General features: G+C 41.0%; 1 protein-coding gene across 1 annotated transcript; it reads left to right on the top strand.

The window, feature by feature from the left end:
* Positions 1-313: 313 nt before the first annotated feature.
* LOC123254309 (zinc finger protein 778-like) lies at positions 314-17088 on the top strand (the record flags this gene model as incomplete). Its single annotated transcript, XM_044683350.1, has 4 exons — positions 314-403; positions 1185-1307; positions 10581-10707; positions 16699-17088. Coding segments are annotated over exons 1-4 (730 nt in total), but the record flags the coding sequence as incomplete, so codon positions are not given.
* Between the last annotated feature and the right edge of the window lie 1547 nt (positions 17089-18635).

The raw sequence follows: 18635 nt of genomic DNA, 5'->3' as shown, positions 1-18635 counted from the left end.
AAACTAAAAGTTCCAGGCTGCAGCCAGGGGGAATGGGGAACACTAGGTGTGTGGCCCCTCCTCCAGGGCTCCAAACGAAGGAAGTAAGACTCCATTTCCCAGAATGCCTCTGGCATGACGTCCTCCAAGTCGTGGCACTCCCATTGTGGAAGACTACATTTCCCAGAATGCGTGGGTCCTGGCTTCTTGCAAGTCTTGTCACCTCCCCCTGTGCAGTCCCGGAGCATGTTGGGAATCTCTAGAGGGCGGTCTCTGTGAGTGCTTTATGCTGGTCCATTTTGGGACTTTCTTCCTTGAGAGGGGAGGGTATTCCATGCAAAAGTTGCAGCCGGGGCTTCTGCAGGGGAGAGTTTCTGCTGCCCAAGTCATGTGCAGTGAGAAGATCCGGGGGGACCAGTTGCGGGTAACTGAGCCTGGGAGACGGGGTGAGGGTTGGGGGAAGGAAGAAGCTCTGTTGCGTGGGCTACCAGAGAGACTGGACAGGGGCGGGGGGCGGTGTGAGTGTGTGTGGTTGGGGGAGGGGATGTCCCTGTGTGTGTCTCTGTGTCTGTATGTCTCTTGTGTCTCTGTCTGTTCGTTGCCTTAAATGACCACAGAAAAGGGACAAATACGGAAGTGCTGTTGTCTGGCGGGGGCGCCTCTGTCTAGAGTTGCAGGCGGGGCTTTGCCCTCCCACAGAGGAGCGAATAGATCCCCGCCCCCACAACCTCCCCCTCTTTCCCCTCTGGGGAGCCAGCAGGCTGCTGGAGGAGAGGGTGCAGTCACAGGATGGGGGCGGGGCTGGTCCGGGCCCTTCCCCAAAGGTCCCAGGGGGAGAAGCAGCCAACCTGAGCCTGCTAGGAGTGCGAGGGGATGCCCGTGCCCACAGGCCATGGAAGGAGCTCTGATCTCTGGCACAGAACTAATGCCAACACGTTTGTCCCCAACCTCCGCCGTGATGCCCCCCCATTACCCAGCAACCTCTCCTAGGAGTCTCCCTCAATCTACCCTGAATACTCAGTGCAGTTTCTGAATAGAATGGAGCCAAAGAGAGCAGCCAAGAGAGTGGGGCGGCTTCTTGTCCAGTCTAAGGTCCTTTCTAAGCCTGAGGCTCCCTGTGCCCTCCTGTGGGGAGAGTCTCCCTGAGGCCAGGGGAAGGGCCCTGGGAGCCCCTCTGAGCCCTCCCCCTCTCTAATTCCCCACAGGTGTACACAGAGGAAGTCTCCCCACCTTGGGGCTCCCACCCCCTGAAGGACCACAGTCTGGCCCAAGCAGAGACCCTGGAGCCAGGAGGAATGACCCCAAGGACCCAGAGGCCCCCATCCCAGGTGAGTGAGTCCATTCCCTGCCCTGGCCAAGCTCACCTCTGTCTTTCCCAAGCCTCCAGGGGTGCCATCACTGCTTGCTGTCAGTGTGAGCTCAAAGGTCACCCACAGTCCCCAACTCTGTCCTGGGGTTTTCTGGGACCTCTGTAGCCTCTCCCTGGTGAGCCAGCCCAGGTTCCAGAGAGACCCAAGTGCAGTCATTTATTCATGCACCCTCCAGGGTGACACCCTCCATTAGATGGGGATGGCCCTGTGTCCCACCATTCCAGGGAGGGCTCAGGGACAGTCTCTGCTTCTGACCTCCAGGTTCTGGTGTTTGGACAGGTCAGTCAGGCCTGCCAGGGAGGCTTTGGAAGAAGTTTGGGATGAGATCAGGTGAGGGCACAGACAGGAAAAGGTGTGTTTTTAGTAGAAGAGAAAGGATGAGAAATCCAGGGGAGGGCTAAAAGGTCTGCTTTTCAAATATTACACTATCAGACACTTAGAGTGCATTTAACATATGGAAATTTTTTCTTTCCTTTTCTTATTAAAATAATTTACCTTGAACCTGACAGGATAATCTATCCTGTTGCTTTCTCAATGTTTTTCATTTTGGTTCCTTTATTTTTTAACTTAAAAAAAAATTTATTTAGAATATTTTTCCATGGTTATATGATTCATGTTCTCTCCCTCCCCTCTTCCTCCCTTCTCCTAGAGAAGACAAACAATTCCACAGGGTTGTATGTATATTATTGATCAGATCCTATTTTCTATATTATTCCTATTTGTAATAGAGTGATCTCCTTAAAAAAATAAATTAATTAAAAAACCTTTTTCCATATTTACATGATTCATTTTCTTTCCCTTCCCTCTTTCCTTCCCCCTCCCAGACAAACAATTCTATTGAGTTGTACAAATGTCACTTTATGCGTATTTCTGTATTATTCATTTTTGCTATTGAGCAATTTTTTTTCAGACCTAAACCCCAAATCACATACATACATATATACATATATATATATACACACACACACATGATAAGTGATATCATGTATTTTGCTTTTCATTTCTACTCCCATAGTTCTTTCTCTGAGGGTGGATAGCATTCTTTTACATAAATTCTTCACAAGTGTCCTGGATTGTTGTATTGCTACTAGTAGTAAAGTCCATTACATTGGATTTTTCCACAGTGGTTTACTTTTTTTTTTTGGGGGGGCAATCAAAGCAGGAGAAAGCTTTATTGCCAGTACGCACTGGGGAAACCCATCAAAGAGAGTCCGGAAGCATGCATTCAGAAGAGGGAATATATATGTTTCTAGGATGTAGGTGCCTTTGTCTTAGGGTGAGCTAATAGTTAGATAGAGGGAGTAGGGGATGCTTCCAGGTGCCGCAGGACTTAATCTTCAAGGTTGTTCTGCTTAGGAGTTGTGTCCCTGGGCTGTCAGCCAGGAGTTGGGTCCCTGGAACCTTGAGTCAGAGAGATAACTGACCCGCTTGGGCATAACGTTATCCAAAACTCCCTGCTTAATTGCCAAGTTTAGCTTTTTGGCCATAATATTCTTATAAGCTATAATATTTCTATTCTTATAAGCTATAATATTTCTATAAGCTTTTTGCTATAACATTCCTCCCTTTTTTGTTTTGCTTACTGAGGAATCTTCCTCAGGGCCAAAGAATAAGTCCAACATTCCCTACTTTCCCTTTTGATCTTAAGGAATCATCCTCCGGTGGTCCCTTAAAGATTAGTGTCAACACACATTGTATTAAGGGTGGGCGTTATCACAGGGCCATAAGCTGAACGGTGTTAATTCATTCCTTTACAAAAGCTGCTGCTTAAGAATAAGGGGAAGGGTACATAGTGGAAGCAAAAGGGATTTTCCAGCCTCTAGTTTGCCTGAAACTTTTTCACCAAGGGGATACAATGTTTTATGCTGTCTCTGGGGTACAACGTCCCACAAGGTCTCATGCTGTCCCCCTCCCCTCCTCCAAAAGTCTAAGGGAAGAGGGCCGATGGTTTCAATCTTCGGTAGTTTCTTCAAGCTGAAAAGGGGCGTAGAGTCTCTGAGAGGGGAGCTGTGGGCACAGGGTCTTCAGGCGCCTCTGCATCAACTGCCAGGGTCCTGAAGGCTTGGAGACCAGAGACCATTTCCCCAGACTGACAGACAGGTCACAAGGGGGAGCATCTTAGAACCCAGGACTGGGGCAAAAAAAAACTGGAACACCAGAGACACAGAGAGAAAATTAGCACAACAGAAACTGATATTAAACATTAACAGTTAGCTAACAGATTTTATCCTCAGAAATCTTCCTCTGACAGGAATTGAACTATTTAGGAATTTTTGATCCCTAAGTTGTTTGCAGAGTTGGCATGTGACGTTTCTGCTAAAAAAAATATCCTTTCATAAAGCCCACATTAGTATGGCATCTATAACTACTTGAATAACAATACTTTACAGATGAATTTCTTTATCCCAGATTCTGGAGGAAATGCAGAAAGTTTTGGTTTATATTTCCAAGCTCAAAATCCCACTTCAGTTGTGGTAAATTAAGGCTGCAAGCTACAAGTCATCTATCTGGTTTACTTTTTTGTACAGTGTTCTTCTGGTTCTGCTCATTTCACTCTGAACATTTCACAGTTCAATGAGGTTCTCTCATATCATATGCAAAGCCTCCAGATCATCAATCTTTACTGCACAATAGTATTCTATCACCATCATATAACAAAATTAGTTCATCCATTCCCTAATTGAGGGACACTCCCTTGTTTTCCAGTTTTTTGCCACCACAAAAAGCACAGCAATAAATATTTTTGTACAAGTATTTTTCGTTATTACCTTTTTGGGATACAAACCCAATATTGTTATTGCTGGAGCAAAGGGCATTCAGTCTTTTTGTGCTCTCTGGGCATAATTCCACATTGCCTTTTAGAATGGTTGGATCAATTCACAACTCTAGCAACAATGTATTTCTGTCCCAATTTTACCACATCCCCTCCAACATTTATTATTTTCCTTTACTGTCATATTGGCCAATCTGCTGGGTGTGAGATGGTACCTCAGAATTGTTTTGATTTGCATTTCTCTCATTAGGAGAAATTTATCATTTTTGAAGTGATTATTGATCATTTTGATTTCTTTATCTGAAAACTGCCTATTCATGTCAGTTGCCCATTTGTTTATTGGGGAATGGCTTGATTTCTTATACAGTTGACTTCTTACCTCATATATTTGTGAAATTAGACCTTTGTCAGAGAGTTTCGTTCTAAAAATTTTTTCCCCATTTGCTGCTTTCTTCCTAATTTTGCTTGCATTGCTTTTGTTTGTACAAAACATTTTTACAAAACATCTTACATTTTTTCCTCTTTTTCCTGTTTAAAAGGAAGCCCCTCCCCCAGAAATCACATGCTGGGGGAGGTCCTGGGAGAAGGGAGCTGGGCACAGTGACCAGGAAAGGAAAGGCAACTGACCTGGGTCTAAAGGAGGGGGTTAAAGAAGGGCTTCCTGGAAGTGTTGGTTTTTTTTGTTTTTTTTTTTTAATTCTCTCTGACACAGCAGTGACAGGAGAGAGGCTGAGAGAGCCCTGAGTGCCCACTGGCTAGTTTGAGAAAAGATTTCCATCCCTATCTGTCTGTCCTCTCTTATTCACGTAGATTTTAATCCTGTCTGCAGAGTCAGTACCTGAATTTTAATTTAGCTTGAGCGGACAGCAACCACTAGAAGTTGGAGAAGAATCCTCCCTTTTTATTTTTTTATTTATATTTTTAAACCTTTACCTTTCATCTTAGAGTCAATACTGTATATTGGCTCCAAGTTTAAGAATAGAGCCAGCACCCAAATGTTAGGGATGGAGGCGAAGAGAGAGAGTCTATGATGTGAGACTCTCTTCCAGCTCTCCCCTCCTGGTGAAATATGCAGTCCTGAGACTTTGAGGGGGTGTCACCCCAGAACTGGGTGACCTGGATGGTTGTGCTGCCCCACAGGAATTAGGGGTGAGGCTTTCCTATAAGAGGAGGTTTGGGGGACCCCAATCTGGTTCTAAATGAGGGAGGGGTTCCTGTAAGCCTCCCCGGAGATCAGCCAACTTTACAGCGGGTGGTCTGGCTCCAAGATGGAGGCAGCTAGACCAAGCTGTGATTGCCCTCCCTCTCGTGTCTCGGGAACTCTGGAATGCTGTCTGACTAATGAATGGCTTTTATTAATCACAATTCAGGGATTGGGGAAAGGGGTGAAGGCAGAAGGATTTGGAGTGCCCTCTTCTCTATTTCTATGGGGTCCATCACTCGGGTGTGAACTTTTGGGGTTCCCACTCCTAAGCGTCTCCCCTCTTTTCCCTTCTCCTTCTATTTCTATCCTTTTCTATAATTGCAAGTCAGACCAGAAAGGGTCTCTCAGCAAGGTTGGGTAATGGGGGAAGGAGCCCAAGAGATGGCTCCCAAAATGGAGTCCCAAAACTTAGCTGACTTGATGATTGAAGTTTTGCTGGTGAGATGCGATGGGATGCCTTTAAGCAGAGAATCAGGGTTTCAATGTCCCAAAGAAAGATCCTTAAGAAGCCCTCAGGACTGGATTAGAGCTGGAATGTTTTCCTCCTCCCTCTCTCAGTCCTTGGCCTAAGTCCTTCCCCTCCTTCCTCTTCTGGAGCATTACCCAGAATTCCTCTTGTCCCAACTGTCAGTAACTGTCACCAATGGCCTTCTTCTGGCTCTTTTTGTCCCATTCCTCCATCCTTACACTAGGCAGAAGAGTGATGAGGGTAGGCAATGGGGGTCAAGTGACTTGCCCAGGGTCACACAGCTGGGAAGTGTCTGAGGCTGGATTTGAAACTAGGACCTCCTATCTCTAGGCCTGGCTCTCAACCCACTGAGCCATCCAGCTGCCCCCTCTCCCTTTTTCAAAACCTTTTTAGTTCTAGAACAGAGAACAGAGCAGGTCAGTCTCTCTGTTTGTCCCGTTGTGGCTATTCCTGCCCCTGCTCTGCCCACTGCCCGGCTTGGGGTAAGACTGGCATCCCGTGGCCCAGCCTTGGCTTAGGTGAGGGGGGGTGTTGGAGAGAGGAGCGGCCTAGAGCTCCACGCCAGCATCTATGGGGGCAGCCCCTGACCTGGCTGTGAGGGTCCTGCTGGCTCTTCGCGCCTGCGCACAGCCCAGCTCTGGTCTGAGTGGTGTCAGCCGGCCATTTCCTGGGTGCTGCGAGCTATGGGCCGCCAGCCAGTTATTCCTCAGTCTGCCTCTTACCGTCTTCTCCTGAGCCGTGTTCCCCAGGTTTGCATAGTTACAGGGCTTGGCTTAGATCCTTGTTTTTCATAAATAAATTCTTTGAAAATTAATGTTGAATTGTGATATTTTTGTGGAATAAATTTCCCTTTAGCTGGCCAAGGTGGAAACTCCAGACTTGCTGTGCCCTTCCCAGGAGGTTGTGAAACTAAGGCAGAGCCTCCCTTTTATTGTTCTGATAATTGGGTTAAGGGTAGGACTGGCAAGCCCTGGTGAACTTGCACCCATTTTGAGCATGTGCTGGGCCAGCCACAAGGCTGGGGAAAGCTTGGACTGACACATTCCTTGTATGGACAAAAACCTGCTTTTCTTGTGAAGATGTAATGAGGGAGGAGTTGAGGTCTCCTAAGTCCCCCTCCTAGTGGTTGTTTGTGAATCAGAGAATTAATCTGTTCTGGCCACAAAAACCACCCAAAATTTTTGTTTTATATGTTTTTAAGTCAAAAATGTACTTTATGCATATCAAATAAATGTATATACTTTATAGATAGTAAGAAAGAATGTAAAGAAATAAACTTCTTTATGGAATGTTATTTACCTTCTAAGTTTGGCAAAGATGCTGGAGGAAAAGGTTTTCATTTCGTGTGCTATCGCTTAACATAACTTACTCTCTACACGCTTAATGCTACATTTAAATGCAAAACTGACCTTACACATTACTTGTGATGTGTAACCATTGCTAAACTTCGTTGCTATTTTTTTACTTATCATCATTTTCTTCATTGAATTTTGTCTGTTTTGCCACACTTTCCTCAATTTCACTTACAGGCCATTTCAACAAAAACCTTTCCATGGAAGTTTGTGTTAAAGGGATTTTCTTAATCCCCTGATAGGAAACCTATTTTTTTTTTCATTTTAAGAGTTTTTTTTTAAACATTTATTAATATTCATTTTTAACATGGTTACATGATTCATGCTCCTCCTTTCCCCTTCGCCCCCCGCACTCCCCCCACCCATGGCTGATGCACATTTCCACTAGTTTTGTCATGTGTCCTTGATCAAGACCAGTTTCCAAATTGTTGATAGTTGCATTGGTGTGGTAATTTTGAGTCCACACCCTCAATCATGTCCACCCCAACCCATGGGTTCAAGCAGTTGTTTTTCTTATGTGTTTCCTCTCCTGCAGTCCTTCCTCTGAATGTGGGTAGCGTTCTTTACCATAAATCCCTCAGAATTGTCCTGGGTCATTGTATTGCTGCTGGTACAGAGGTCTATTACATTCAATTCTACCATAGTATTATCAGTCTCTGTGTACAATGTTCTTCTGGCTCTGCATCTGTTCCTGGAGGTCTCTCCAGTTCGCCTGGAACTCCTCCAGTTTATTATTCCTTTTAGCACAATAGTATTCCATCACCCGCATATACCACAGTTTGTTCAGCCATTCCCCAATTGAAGGGACATACCCTCCTTTTCCAATTTGTTGCCACCACAAAAAGCGCAGCTATAAATATTTTCGTACAAGTCTGTTTATCTGTGATCTCTTTGGGGTACAAACCGAACAATGGAATGGCTGGATCAAAGGGCAGGCATTCTTTTATAGCCCTTTGAGCATGATTCCAAATTGCCAGCCAGAATGGCTGGATCAGTTCACAGCTCCACCAGCAATGCATTAATGTCCCAATTTTGCCACATCCCCTCCAACATTCATTACTCTCCCCTTCTTTCATTTTAGCCACTCTGCTAGGTGTGAGGTGATACCTCAGAGTTGTTTTGATTTGCATTTCTCTAATTATTAGAGATTTGGAACACTTTCTCATGTGCTTATTGATACTTTTGATTTCTTTACCTGAAAATTGCCTATTCATGTCTCTTGCCCATTTATCAATTGGGGAATGGCTTGATTTTTTTATACAATTGCTTTAACTCCTAGTATATTTGAGTAATTAGACCCCTGTCAGAGTTTTTTGTTATAAAGATTTTTTCCCAATTTGTTGTTTCCCAGGAAACCTATTTTTTGATGACACTGGGCTGCATGTGGCTGCATACAGAGAAATATGTTATTTAGCTGTAAATTTCATGAAATTATGGTGTTTTTTCTCCAAGTGACACACCACCCAAATTATGCTCGGTTTTTGGGTGAATTTTGACTCACCAAGCTCAAAAGGTTGCCCATCACTGTCTTAATCTCTCCCTCTGTCTCTTCAGAGCCTTGAGAGCAGGTTTCCAAGTAGATCAGAACTGACACAAGTCAGCTGAACATTCCATTACTAGGGAGACCAGTCCTGAGGAGAGGAAGTAGCTGCCCTCTGACAGGAAGTTAGGGGGGGACAGTTGGTCAGTGAGGAGATCAAGGAAGCAGTGGCTGACAGTAGGAGGTACTTTTCCTCTGGGATCTTGAGAGAATAGGAGATCTGTCTCTGAGACAAGGGGCTGCTGACAGTTGGGCTGCTGAAGAAAACTGATTGAAGGAGTGAGTGTTGTCTATCTATTATTTTAGGGAGTTACATAGTTAGTGAATAATTTAAGAGATAGAATAGGTTAGATAAGCCTGGCATGCCAGGCAGAAGAAACTGTCCTCAGAAGACAGTTAATGGTAATATTAGATGTTTTAGTTATATTTATAGAGTATAAGATTAATGATTATTAATTTTTTCTATCTCTATTTCTTTCTTAAATTAAACATAGTTTCTGTTAAAATGTTTCCCTCACTTTGTCGAACACCTTAATTTAACCTTTACATTTGTTTCTTCCTCCCTTTCAGAACATTTCAATAATATGTGAAACAAGTGTCATTACACAGCTCCAATGCAGGACCTGTTGCAACTTTTTCTGGGTGTGTCTTTTCAATAAACTGTTTAATTTTTTCCCAAATCCTCAACCTTTCCTTAATCTCCCTTTTACTGATTACCTCATCCACCTTGGGCTCCTCCCACAGGGGGAAGCTTGTGATTCAAATATCCACTCATGAGTTAAAGTAAAAAATCCGTATTGTGATGGCTGGTATCTCAAATTGCTTGTGACTTAAGGTGCTTGTGTATCCAGGCACCAGTTTATGTGTCTAGATAGATAGATAGATAGATAGATAGATAGATAGATAGATAGATAGATAGATAGTAAGAGAGAAGGAGATAAAGAGAAGACACTGGTGCTAGAGGAATTACCTCTTTTCTTTTTTCTTGTAAAGAGGTTCAACTGACCACATTAAATGAGTAGTTGATTAATAAATTAATTAAAAATGAAGAAAATCTGTCTTTTGAGAATTTTAGTCATTCTAGTCAATATCTTTCTTATGAATGAGCTCCCTCCCAAACCCCACTTAATCAAATGTTATCTTTTAAAAAGATGATCACCACCTCCTTTCCTCTTCACATTTACTGTTCTCTAACTAAATATAAAATGACTGAATATTTTCTAGTAAGAAATGACATTCATCATGAAGCAAAAACAGAATGTTTTGGCACATCATGTCCAGTGTTTAGCCAAACTCTTACAATAACAACAAAAACCTGCTCTTCAGTTAGCTAGAATCAGTCTGATCCCATATCACTCTGGTGCCCTCTTTATACTTTCAGCTAGATAAGAGCCTTTCAGACTTTTGGAAATAAGTAGACAATTCCTTTTTCATTGTTTTCTCCTTATTAATGATTGGTAAGATTTTTCCTCCAGAATACTCAGTAATTGCTTCCTTCTCACAAATTTCAAAAAAATGTTCTTACTAGATTGATTGAGAGTTATGAGGAGGAGAGATTTCAGATCACCTTCTCTCTTCTCCACAGAATCTTCTACCTCCCTCAGAGAACACATACCCTCTCCCTAATTCCAAAGGGAAAAGCATTTCAGAGTCAGACACTTCTCCAGGCATTACTCTTTCAACATGATTTTCATTTTCAGACACAAAATGCCTTTGTCAGTATTCCATTGGGGTCTGAATAACTGGTCTCCAGAACTGGCTCTGATACTCTTCTACATGAAGAGTTTGAGGTGAGTTCCTTGTGTGCTTGAGTTTCTTCAGGTTAGTTGATGAGGACTGGATTGGATGAATTTTCAGGCTCAGCTCTAAATCTTGTGACTTTTGCTGGTTTAGGGGTCAGTAACATTCAAGGATGTGGCTGTGGACTTCACCCAGGAGGAGTGGTGTCTGTTGGACCCTTCTCAGAAAGAACTGTTCAGGGAGGTCGTGCTGGAAAATGTGCAAAATCTACTCTTTGTGGGTAAGGACCATTTCCTATGTTAACTCTGAATCTGCCATTAAGGGAATGTCTTCATTCCATGCCAAAGCATTTTAACCCTTTGTCAATGATTAAAAAAGCTCCATATCCTTTAACTAGGATAACTAGTAAAAGGCAACTTCAAGACCCCGGACCCATATTGAGCCTTTATTAGTGCCTCCTATGCTCACCCCTTGAAGTTAGAGGTACAGAGAGTAAAGGGAAGGGGATAGAGGAGAAACTATTGAACTTCAACTCTAATAAGAAAAGGAGGAGTAGCATTTATAAGCTCAGATAAAGCTAGAATAAAAATAGATCTAAGTAAAAGATAAGGTTGATAATTACGTCTTGATAATGTAAGGGTTAAGGGGGTTTTTGGGGTTCAGTATATTAAAAAGTGGTCACCAGGGGGAAAATCCCCAATTAAGGAATAACCTCAAGTCAAAATTGATTTTTATGGAAATTTATTTACAATTGAGAACAGAGAGTAAATAAGGAAATAAGAATCTAACATAGTAGGTAAATTACTATGATCCTCTAATTAATCCAGGTAGATCTAATTAACTCTCAGCTGAGAGTCAGAGAGCCAGAGGCCAGGAGGTAAATGAATCACAGAGTGTATTAAGGGAAGTTCCTTAAGAGAAGTTCAGGAAGATTCAGTCTTTAAACTCACCATGTGGACTTCTATGGAAGATATTGAAAACAGTCTCACCAAGGTCTCAGTGTTCCAGCCAGCACTCTTCCATGAACCAGGAAAACTAGAAGACTCTCCAGCAGAAGACCTCCTTTTAAAGGGGTCACTTATGTGTCACTTCCTGTCCCCCCTCCCTAATTTGCCTGTCTAATCACAATAGACACTTTTCATAGTACTGCCTAGGGGGAAGTCAGTTGATTCTGATTTGTCAGCCACTCTAGCATACGTGGGTTAAGGACTTCCCAGAATTGGAGGTGCTCTCATGTTTGGCGATTAAATCTAAAGATGGACAGTGTAGATTTAATCTAATCACAATAAAAAAGTCTAGATAATGAGACTATATTAGTTCTTAACATATATGCTCCAAATGATATAACCTCCAGATTTTTAAAGTACAAACTAAAGGAGAATAAGGAGGAGATCTCAAATAAAACTATATTGGTAGGGCTTCTCAACTGTCCTTTATCAGAACTCTCACCAAAAAATAAATGAGAAAGGAATAAAGGACGTATATGAAATTTTAGAAAAGTTACATTTAATAGATATTTGGAGCAAATGGCATGAAATGGGAAAGGAATATATCTTCTTTTCAGGTGCACATGGAAAATATACAAAAGACCATGTACTAGGGTATATAAACTTCACAATGAAGTACAAAAAAGCAGAAGTAATAAGTGCAAACTTTTCAGATCATAATGCAATAAAAGTATTGTCAGTAAGAATTAAAGTTTAAAATTAATTGGAAACTGAATTATCTAATTGATCATAAGGGGTGGATCAACAAACAAATGATGTAAAAAAAATCAATGATGTCATAAAAGAAATGACAATGAGGAGACAACATATCAAAAGTTGTTAGATATAATCAAAGCAGTACTTGGGGGGGACATTTATATCCATGAATACTTAAATTAGTACAATAGAGGGAAACAATAAAAAAGAACAAATTAAAAATCCAATAAATGACTACATTGGAAATTGAAAAAAACAAAGGAGAAATGAATAAAATTGAAAGTAAAAGAACGTTTGAATAAATAAAATTAGGAGTTTGTTTTCAAAGAAAAAAAGGACAAATAAAGTATTAATCTAACTACTATTTAAACAATTTGGCAAAATAAGAAAAGCAGTCCTACAAAGTTTTTAGCGTGATGCAAATAGGGTGCTGATTCATGAGCCAGGAGGAAGAAAAACAGAAAGAAAACTAGCCAAATTTCCTTAATGAATAATGAGGAAAAAATCTTAACTCACAGTTTATTCTCTATGAACAGGTGGAATTTATATCAGGGATGCAAGGCTGGTTTAATATTAGGAAAACTGTCAGCATAAGTGACCATATCAATGCGCAATCTAATACAAATTACACGATTCTATCAATAGATGAAGAAAAGACCTAAGACAATATACAATATGTATTCCTCTTAAAAAACCATGAAAGCAAAGTAATAAAAGGACCATCCCTTAAAATAATAAGTAGTATCTCTCTTAAAACCGTCAGAAAGTATCATATGCAATGAAGATCAGTTAGAAGCCTTCCCATTAAGATCAGTATTGAAGCGAGGATGAATATTATCACCACTATTATTTAATATTGTACTGGAAATGTAAGCTTTTATCAATAAGCTGTTTTATTTTATCTGTAATTGCATGTAATTACCATTTTAAACATGTTTTCCAAAGTTTTGAGATCCAAACTGTGGCCTTCTCTCCTCCCACAGATGCTAAGCAATTTGTTCCAGGTTATACATGTATGATCATACAAACATATTTCCATATTGATCATGTTGTTAGGGAAGACTCCTATAAAGCTAAAACCCTAAAATAAGAACAGGTACAAATGAAATAAAGTGAAGAACCGTCTGCGTTTATTTGTATTCAGACCTATTATGTTCAAACCTTGGGAATGTTGGTCTCACCTTGATTGACAAGGTAGACAGTTGGAGACATCGGAATGTTCCCAGATGCTGTGAGCCAGGAGCAAAAGTCGGTTGGCCTGAGAGTGTAAATACCCTGACAGCCATCTGGAAGGGGCCGTGGACCATTGATCTGTGGGTCTCTGACCGTTGGTGATTGGTTCTGTCTGAATCTCCCTAGATCTTTAGGCATCTGAATCATCATAGCTATTTAGATCTCTGGGCCCGGGTGGTGATCTGGAGGAAGGAGGTCTGAGAAGAAGAGGGTGTTTTTTTAAGGGTGGTTACTTCCTGAAGGCTGTGAAGTCTAACACATCATAAACTGATAATAGGAAGCTGAGAGAGAAATCATCAATACAGCTGCATCCAGCAGAGCAGACTCTCTCTGGTTTGGCAGTGGCCAAGCTGAATCAGAGTGGGTTGTGAAGAATAGTTCCAGCTTTATAAATCAATAACCCTCCAGTCCTCAGGGATTATAGCCTATAGATAATAGCTTGACAGGGTTTCCAGTCTCCAATTCTTATCTTGATTGTCCTTTCCCTATTTATGATCATAGATAAAATATTTAATAAATACCTTCCTGAGTGGTCATTATATCACGACCCTTGGGGAGGGAGCAAACGCAGTCAGATGAACAGCGTGACCCAAGGCTAATCAGAGCCCAATATTAATAACTGATCCAACCCCAGGTGGGACCTGAAGGGTTACCCATCCACATGACCATTTAGGGTCCTATCTGGGCACTGTTATTTAGAAAGGGGAATTTATAACATCTAACAAGGGTGATTCGGTTGGTGTTCCACCATTCACCAGCAACCTAGGGGAATACAAAGACACAGCTTACCTCACCAATATCCATATATCCCCTAAGAGTAGTACCTTTTATTTCTTTATAACAGACCCCATTTGTTTTTCTCTGATGGTCCATAGCATTTTTCATCACAATTCCTTCAGTATTTTCTTGGTTCATTGTATTGCAGAGAAGAGCAAAGTCTTTCACAATTGATCATCATACTTTATTGCTTTTACTGTGTATAGTGTTCTCCTGCTTCACTTATGCAGTTCATGTAGATCTTTCCAGATTTTTCATTTTTTTAAATTTAAATTTTCTTTTAAAATTTCTTTCCAAAGTTACATGATTTATATTGTCTCTTTCCCCTTTTCCCTCACCCATCCTGGAGTTGAGAAGCAATTGCACTGTGTTATGCCTATATTATTACTCAAAATGTATTTCTATATTATTCATCATTGTAATAGAGTAATCTTTTAAAACCAAAATCCATATAGTCCATTGATAAGTCACATGTTTTATTCTGGATTTCTACTCCCACAGTTATTTTTCTAGATGTGGGTGGATAGCATTCCTTGTCGTAAGTCCCTTGGAATATCCTGGATCATCATATTCCTTTTAGTGGCAATTTTGTTTCTGTGTACAGTGTTCTCCAGGTTCTGCTTATTTTAGTCCCCATCAGTTCATGTAGATCTTAGGAGTTCTTATAGAAATCAATTTATTCATTATTCCTTATAGTGCAGTAGTATTCCATCACCATCATATGCCACAATTTTTTCAGACTTTGGAGAGACCTCTCCTCATTTTCCAGAAAAAGTACAGCTAATAATATTTTTGTAAAAACAGGTCCTTTCTTTTTTTAATCACTTGAGGACACAAATTTAGAGGTTTTTCTGGATCAGAGGGTATGGATTGTTTAAAAGCCCTTAGGACATAATTCCAAATTGCCTACCAGAATGCTTGGATCCATTCACAACTCTACCAGCAATGCATTATTGTACCAGTTTTGCCACATCCACTCCTACATTTATTGCTATCATATTGGCCACTCCTCTACCTGTGAGGTGGTACCTCAGAATTGTTTTGATTTGTATTCCTCTATACGGGAGGGATTGAAAACATTATTTGATGTGATTATTAATGGTTGTGATTTATTCATCTCAAAATTGCCAATTCCTGTCCCTTGACAATTTTTCAATTTGGGAATGGTTTGGTTTTTCATCAGTTTGACTTAGTTCTTTGTGTATTTGAGAAATTAGATCTTTGTCAGAGAAATTTGTTATAAAAATTTTTCCAGTTTGTTGCTCCCCTTCTAATTTTGATTTAATTGGTTTTGTTTACATAAACTTAGCATCTCTCTCAGGCTGGATTAAATGTTTTTTTCTGACTCCAAGTTCTGACCTTTTTACTACCAGCTGCCTTTAATTTCTAGATAATGGAGGTTGTGGAATGTGCCTATCCTTCTATTACAAGAGATAAATCAAGATGGAATTTTCTGATTGCAAATGTGTCTCATGATCTCTGCCCTGCTGTAAATATCTCAACAATGAATACAACAGAAACGATTGTATAGGCCTTGTTTTCATGCCCCCTTTCCATTAAGAGGAACAGATTTTTTATTTTTCTCTCCTGATCCCTTCATTCATCCTCATGCCCAGGGCTTCCAGTTCCAAGAGCAAATTTTATCTCCTGTTTTCAGTGAGGGGAATCACTTTGGCTGCTAGAGAAAAAAGGCCCAAAGATCTCCTGTCCAGGGGAGTGAGAGGAAAGTGTGTGTTTAATGGCTGTTAAACCAAAAGACTTTTACCTGTTGTTGTGAAGGGTGGGCTAAACTTTGGAGCTGGCAAACCAACACTGAATTTTACTGTTCATTTCCTGAGATATGCATGATGAACTCAGTATCAAGTATATGGTAGATTGTAAAATAAGATGATTATTTAGTATGTCTGCACTGAATGGCATAATGTCTTTGCATCTGTAGAGAAAAAAAGAAAACGTATATTGAACTTTGAAAATTGCTGCATGAGAGTTAAAATGAGTGAAGGTGTTTCTCAGCTTAGCATATAAAATTTACCAAGAATGACCATGTGATAGTGCATCCAAAATGATGGGAACAAAATAACTGGAAGATTATTTAAAATTGAGAAAATTATAAAATTAATAAATGAGTGACTTTAAAAGGAAAGACAGAAAGGGCAATAGACAAAGATTGTTCAGTACTGTGAACAAAGGTTGCTTAAGGACAGGATTTGAGTTGTAGTCTACTCACAAGGAAGTTTGTCAGGTCACTTCTCCATTCTTTACCTGTGACATGAATTGCGAAGTATGATGAGAATCTTGGTCTTGTCTGTTTCACAGAACCGTTATAAGGTTTCATTGTCATTGTATGGGAAAATATTTCTAAAATTTTCCATCTTACATTTATGACCTAAAGATGTATCTCAAGTTTGGTTCTGCTTGTTTAAGTTTGAAAAGTCCTTTTGACCTTTGGAAATAGAATAGAAATCAATTTACTGACTGCCATCAGAGAGAAAGAACTTATATGCCATGTGTGTATATCCCTTTTTGTTTTGTGTTCATATCATTATTTTTTTCTTCAGAGTCAGAGACTAATTTTGAAGAGAAGATGTCTACAAAGCTGAACCTTTTTGTGGAGGTATGTGGCCCTCCAAGAGGCATGAATAAGGGTCCCTGTGACTTCATTGTTAGAGAAATCTGTGATTCTAATATCAAGGTAAATAAAAATCCCAAGAGTGACTGTGAATTTGATGAAGTTGCAGAAAAATTCAGCCAATATTCAATCCTAAATCAGTATGTGAAATTGACCTCAGGAAATGACTGTTGTCCGGATAGTGAATACACCAAATGCTTTCCTGAAAAAGTAGAATTTAATCAGTCACATGAGAAGGCTCCTGAAATGCCCCTGTATCAAGATAACCTAGGGAGAATTGCCTATGGCTCCAGTTTAGACTTCATAAGACATCGAAAAAGTAAACATGTAGTAATGCTTTCTGTGAGTAATATAGGTGGGAGACCTTTCAATCAGAACTCTGAGTTTGGGGCCTATCAAATAATCCACCCTGGAGAGAGACCTTATCAATGTAAAGAATGTGGAAAAGCTTTCACAGTGAGGGGTAATCTTGTTAGACACCAGAGAATCCACACTGGAGAGAAACCTTATGAATGTACAGAGTGTGGAAAGGCTTTCACACAGAGAGGCAATCTTGCTAAACATCAGAGAATCCACTCTGGAGAGAAACCTTATGAATGTATGCAGTGTGGAAAGGCTTTCACATGGAGGGACCTTCTTACTGCACATCAGAGAATCCACTCTGGAGAGAAACCTTATGAATGTGCACAGTGTGGAAAGCCTTTCACACGGAGGGGCCTTCTGATTGCACATCAGAGAATCCACTCTGGAGAGAAACCTTATGAATGTATGCAGTGTGGAAAGGCTTTCAGATGGAGGGACCATCTTATTGCACATCAGAGAATCCACACTGGAGAGAAACCTTATGAATGTGCACAGTGTGGAAAGCCTTTCACACGAAGGGGCCTTCTTGTTGCACATCAGAGAATCCACTCTGGAGAGAAAGCTTATGAATGTACACAGTGTGGAAAGGCTTTCACATGGAGGAGCCATCTTATTGCACATCAGAGAATCCACACTGGAGAGAAACCTTACAAATGTACACAGTGTGGGAAGGCATTCACACGGAGGAGTTATCTTGTTATACATCAAATAATCCACACTGGCAAGAACCTTTATGAATGTACACAGTGTGGAAAGGCTTTCTTATACAGGGTGAGTCTTGCTGCACATCAGAGAATCCACACTGGAGAGAAAGCTTATGAATGTACACAGTGTGGAAAGCCTTTCACCCGGAGGGGTGATCTTGTTGTGCATCAGAGAATCCACACTGGAGAGAAACCTTATGAATGTACACAGTGTGGAAAGCCTTTCACACGGAGGGGTGATCTTATTGTGCATCAGAGAATCCACACTGGAGAGAAACCTTATGAATGTACACAGTGTGGAAAAGCTTTCACACAGAGGGGTTATCTTGCTAAACATCAGAGAATCCACTCTGGAGATAAACCTTACGAATGTACACAGTGTGGAAAGGCTTTCACACAGAGAGGTAATCTTGCTAAACATCAGAGAATCCACTCTGGAGAGAAACCTTTTGAATGTATGCAGTGTGGAAAGGCTTTCACATGTCGGGACCATCTTGCTGCACATCAGAGAATCCACACTGGAGAGAAACCTTATGAATGTACACAGTGTGGAAAGGCTTTCACATGTAGCAGCCATCTTGCTGCACATCAGAGAATCCACACTGGAGAGAAACCTTATGAGTGTACACAGTGTGGAAAGGGTTTCACATGTAGGGACCATCTTGCTGCACATCAGAGAATCCACACTGGAGAGAAACCTTATAAATGTACACAGTGTGAAAAGACTTTCACAAAAAGGGGCAGTCTTGGTACACATCAGAGAATCCACACTGGAGAGAAACCTTATGAATGTACACAA

The sequence above is a fragment of the Gracilinanus agilis genome, unplaced genomic scaffold (assembly GCF_016433145.1).
Source record: "Gracilinanus agilis isolate LMUSP501 unplaced genomic scaffold, AgileGrace unplaced_scaffold196, whole genome shotgun sequence".
Classification (NCBI taxonomy): domain Eukaryota; kingdom Metazoa; phylum Chordata; class Mammalia; order Didelphimorphia; family Didelphidae; genus Gracilinanus; species Gracilinanus agilis.
The sequence above is the reverse complement of the archived record's forward strand: the minus strand, read 5'-3'. Positions and strand labels throughout refer to the sequence as shown.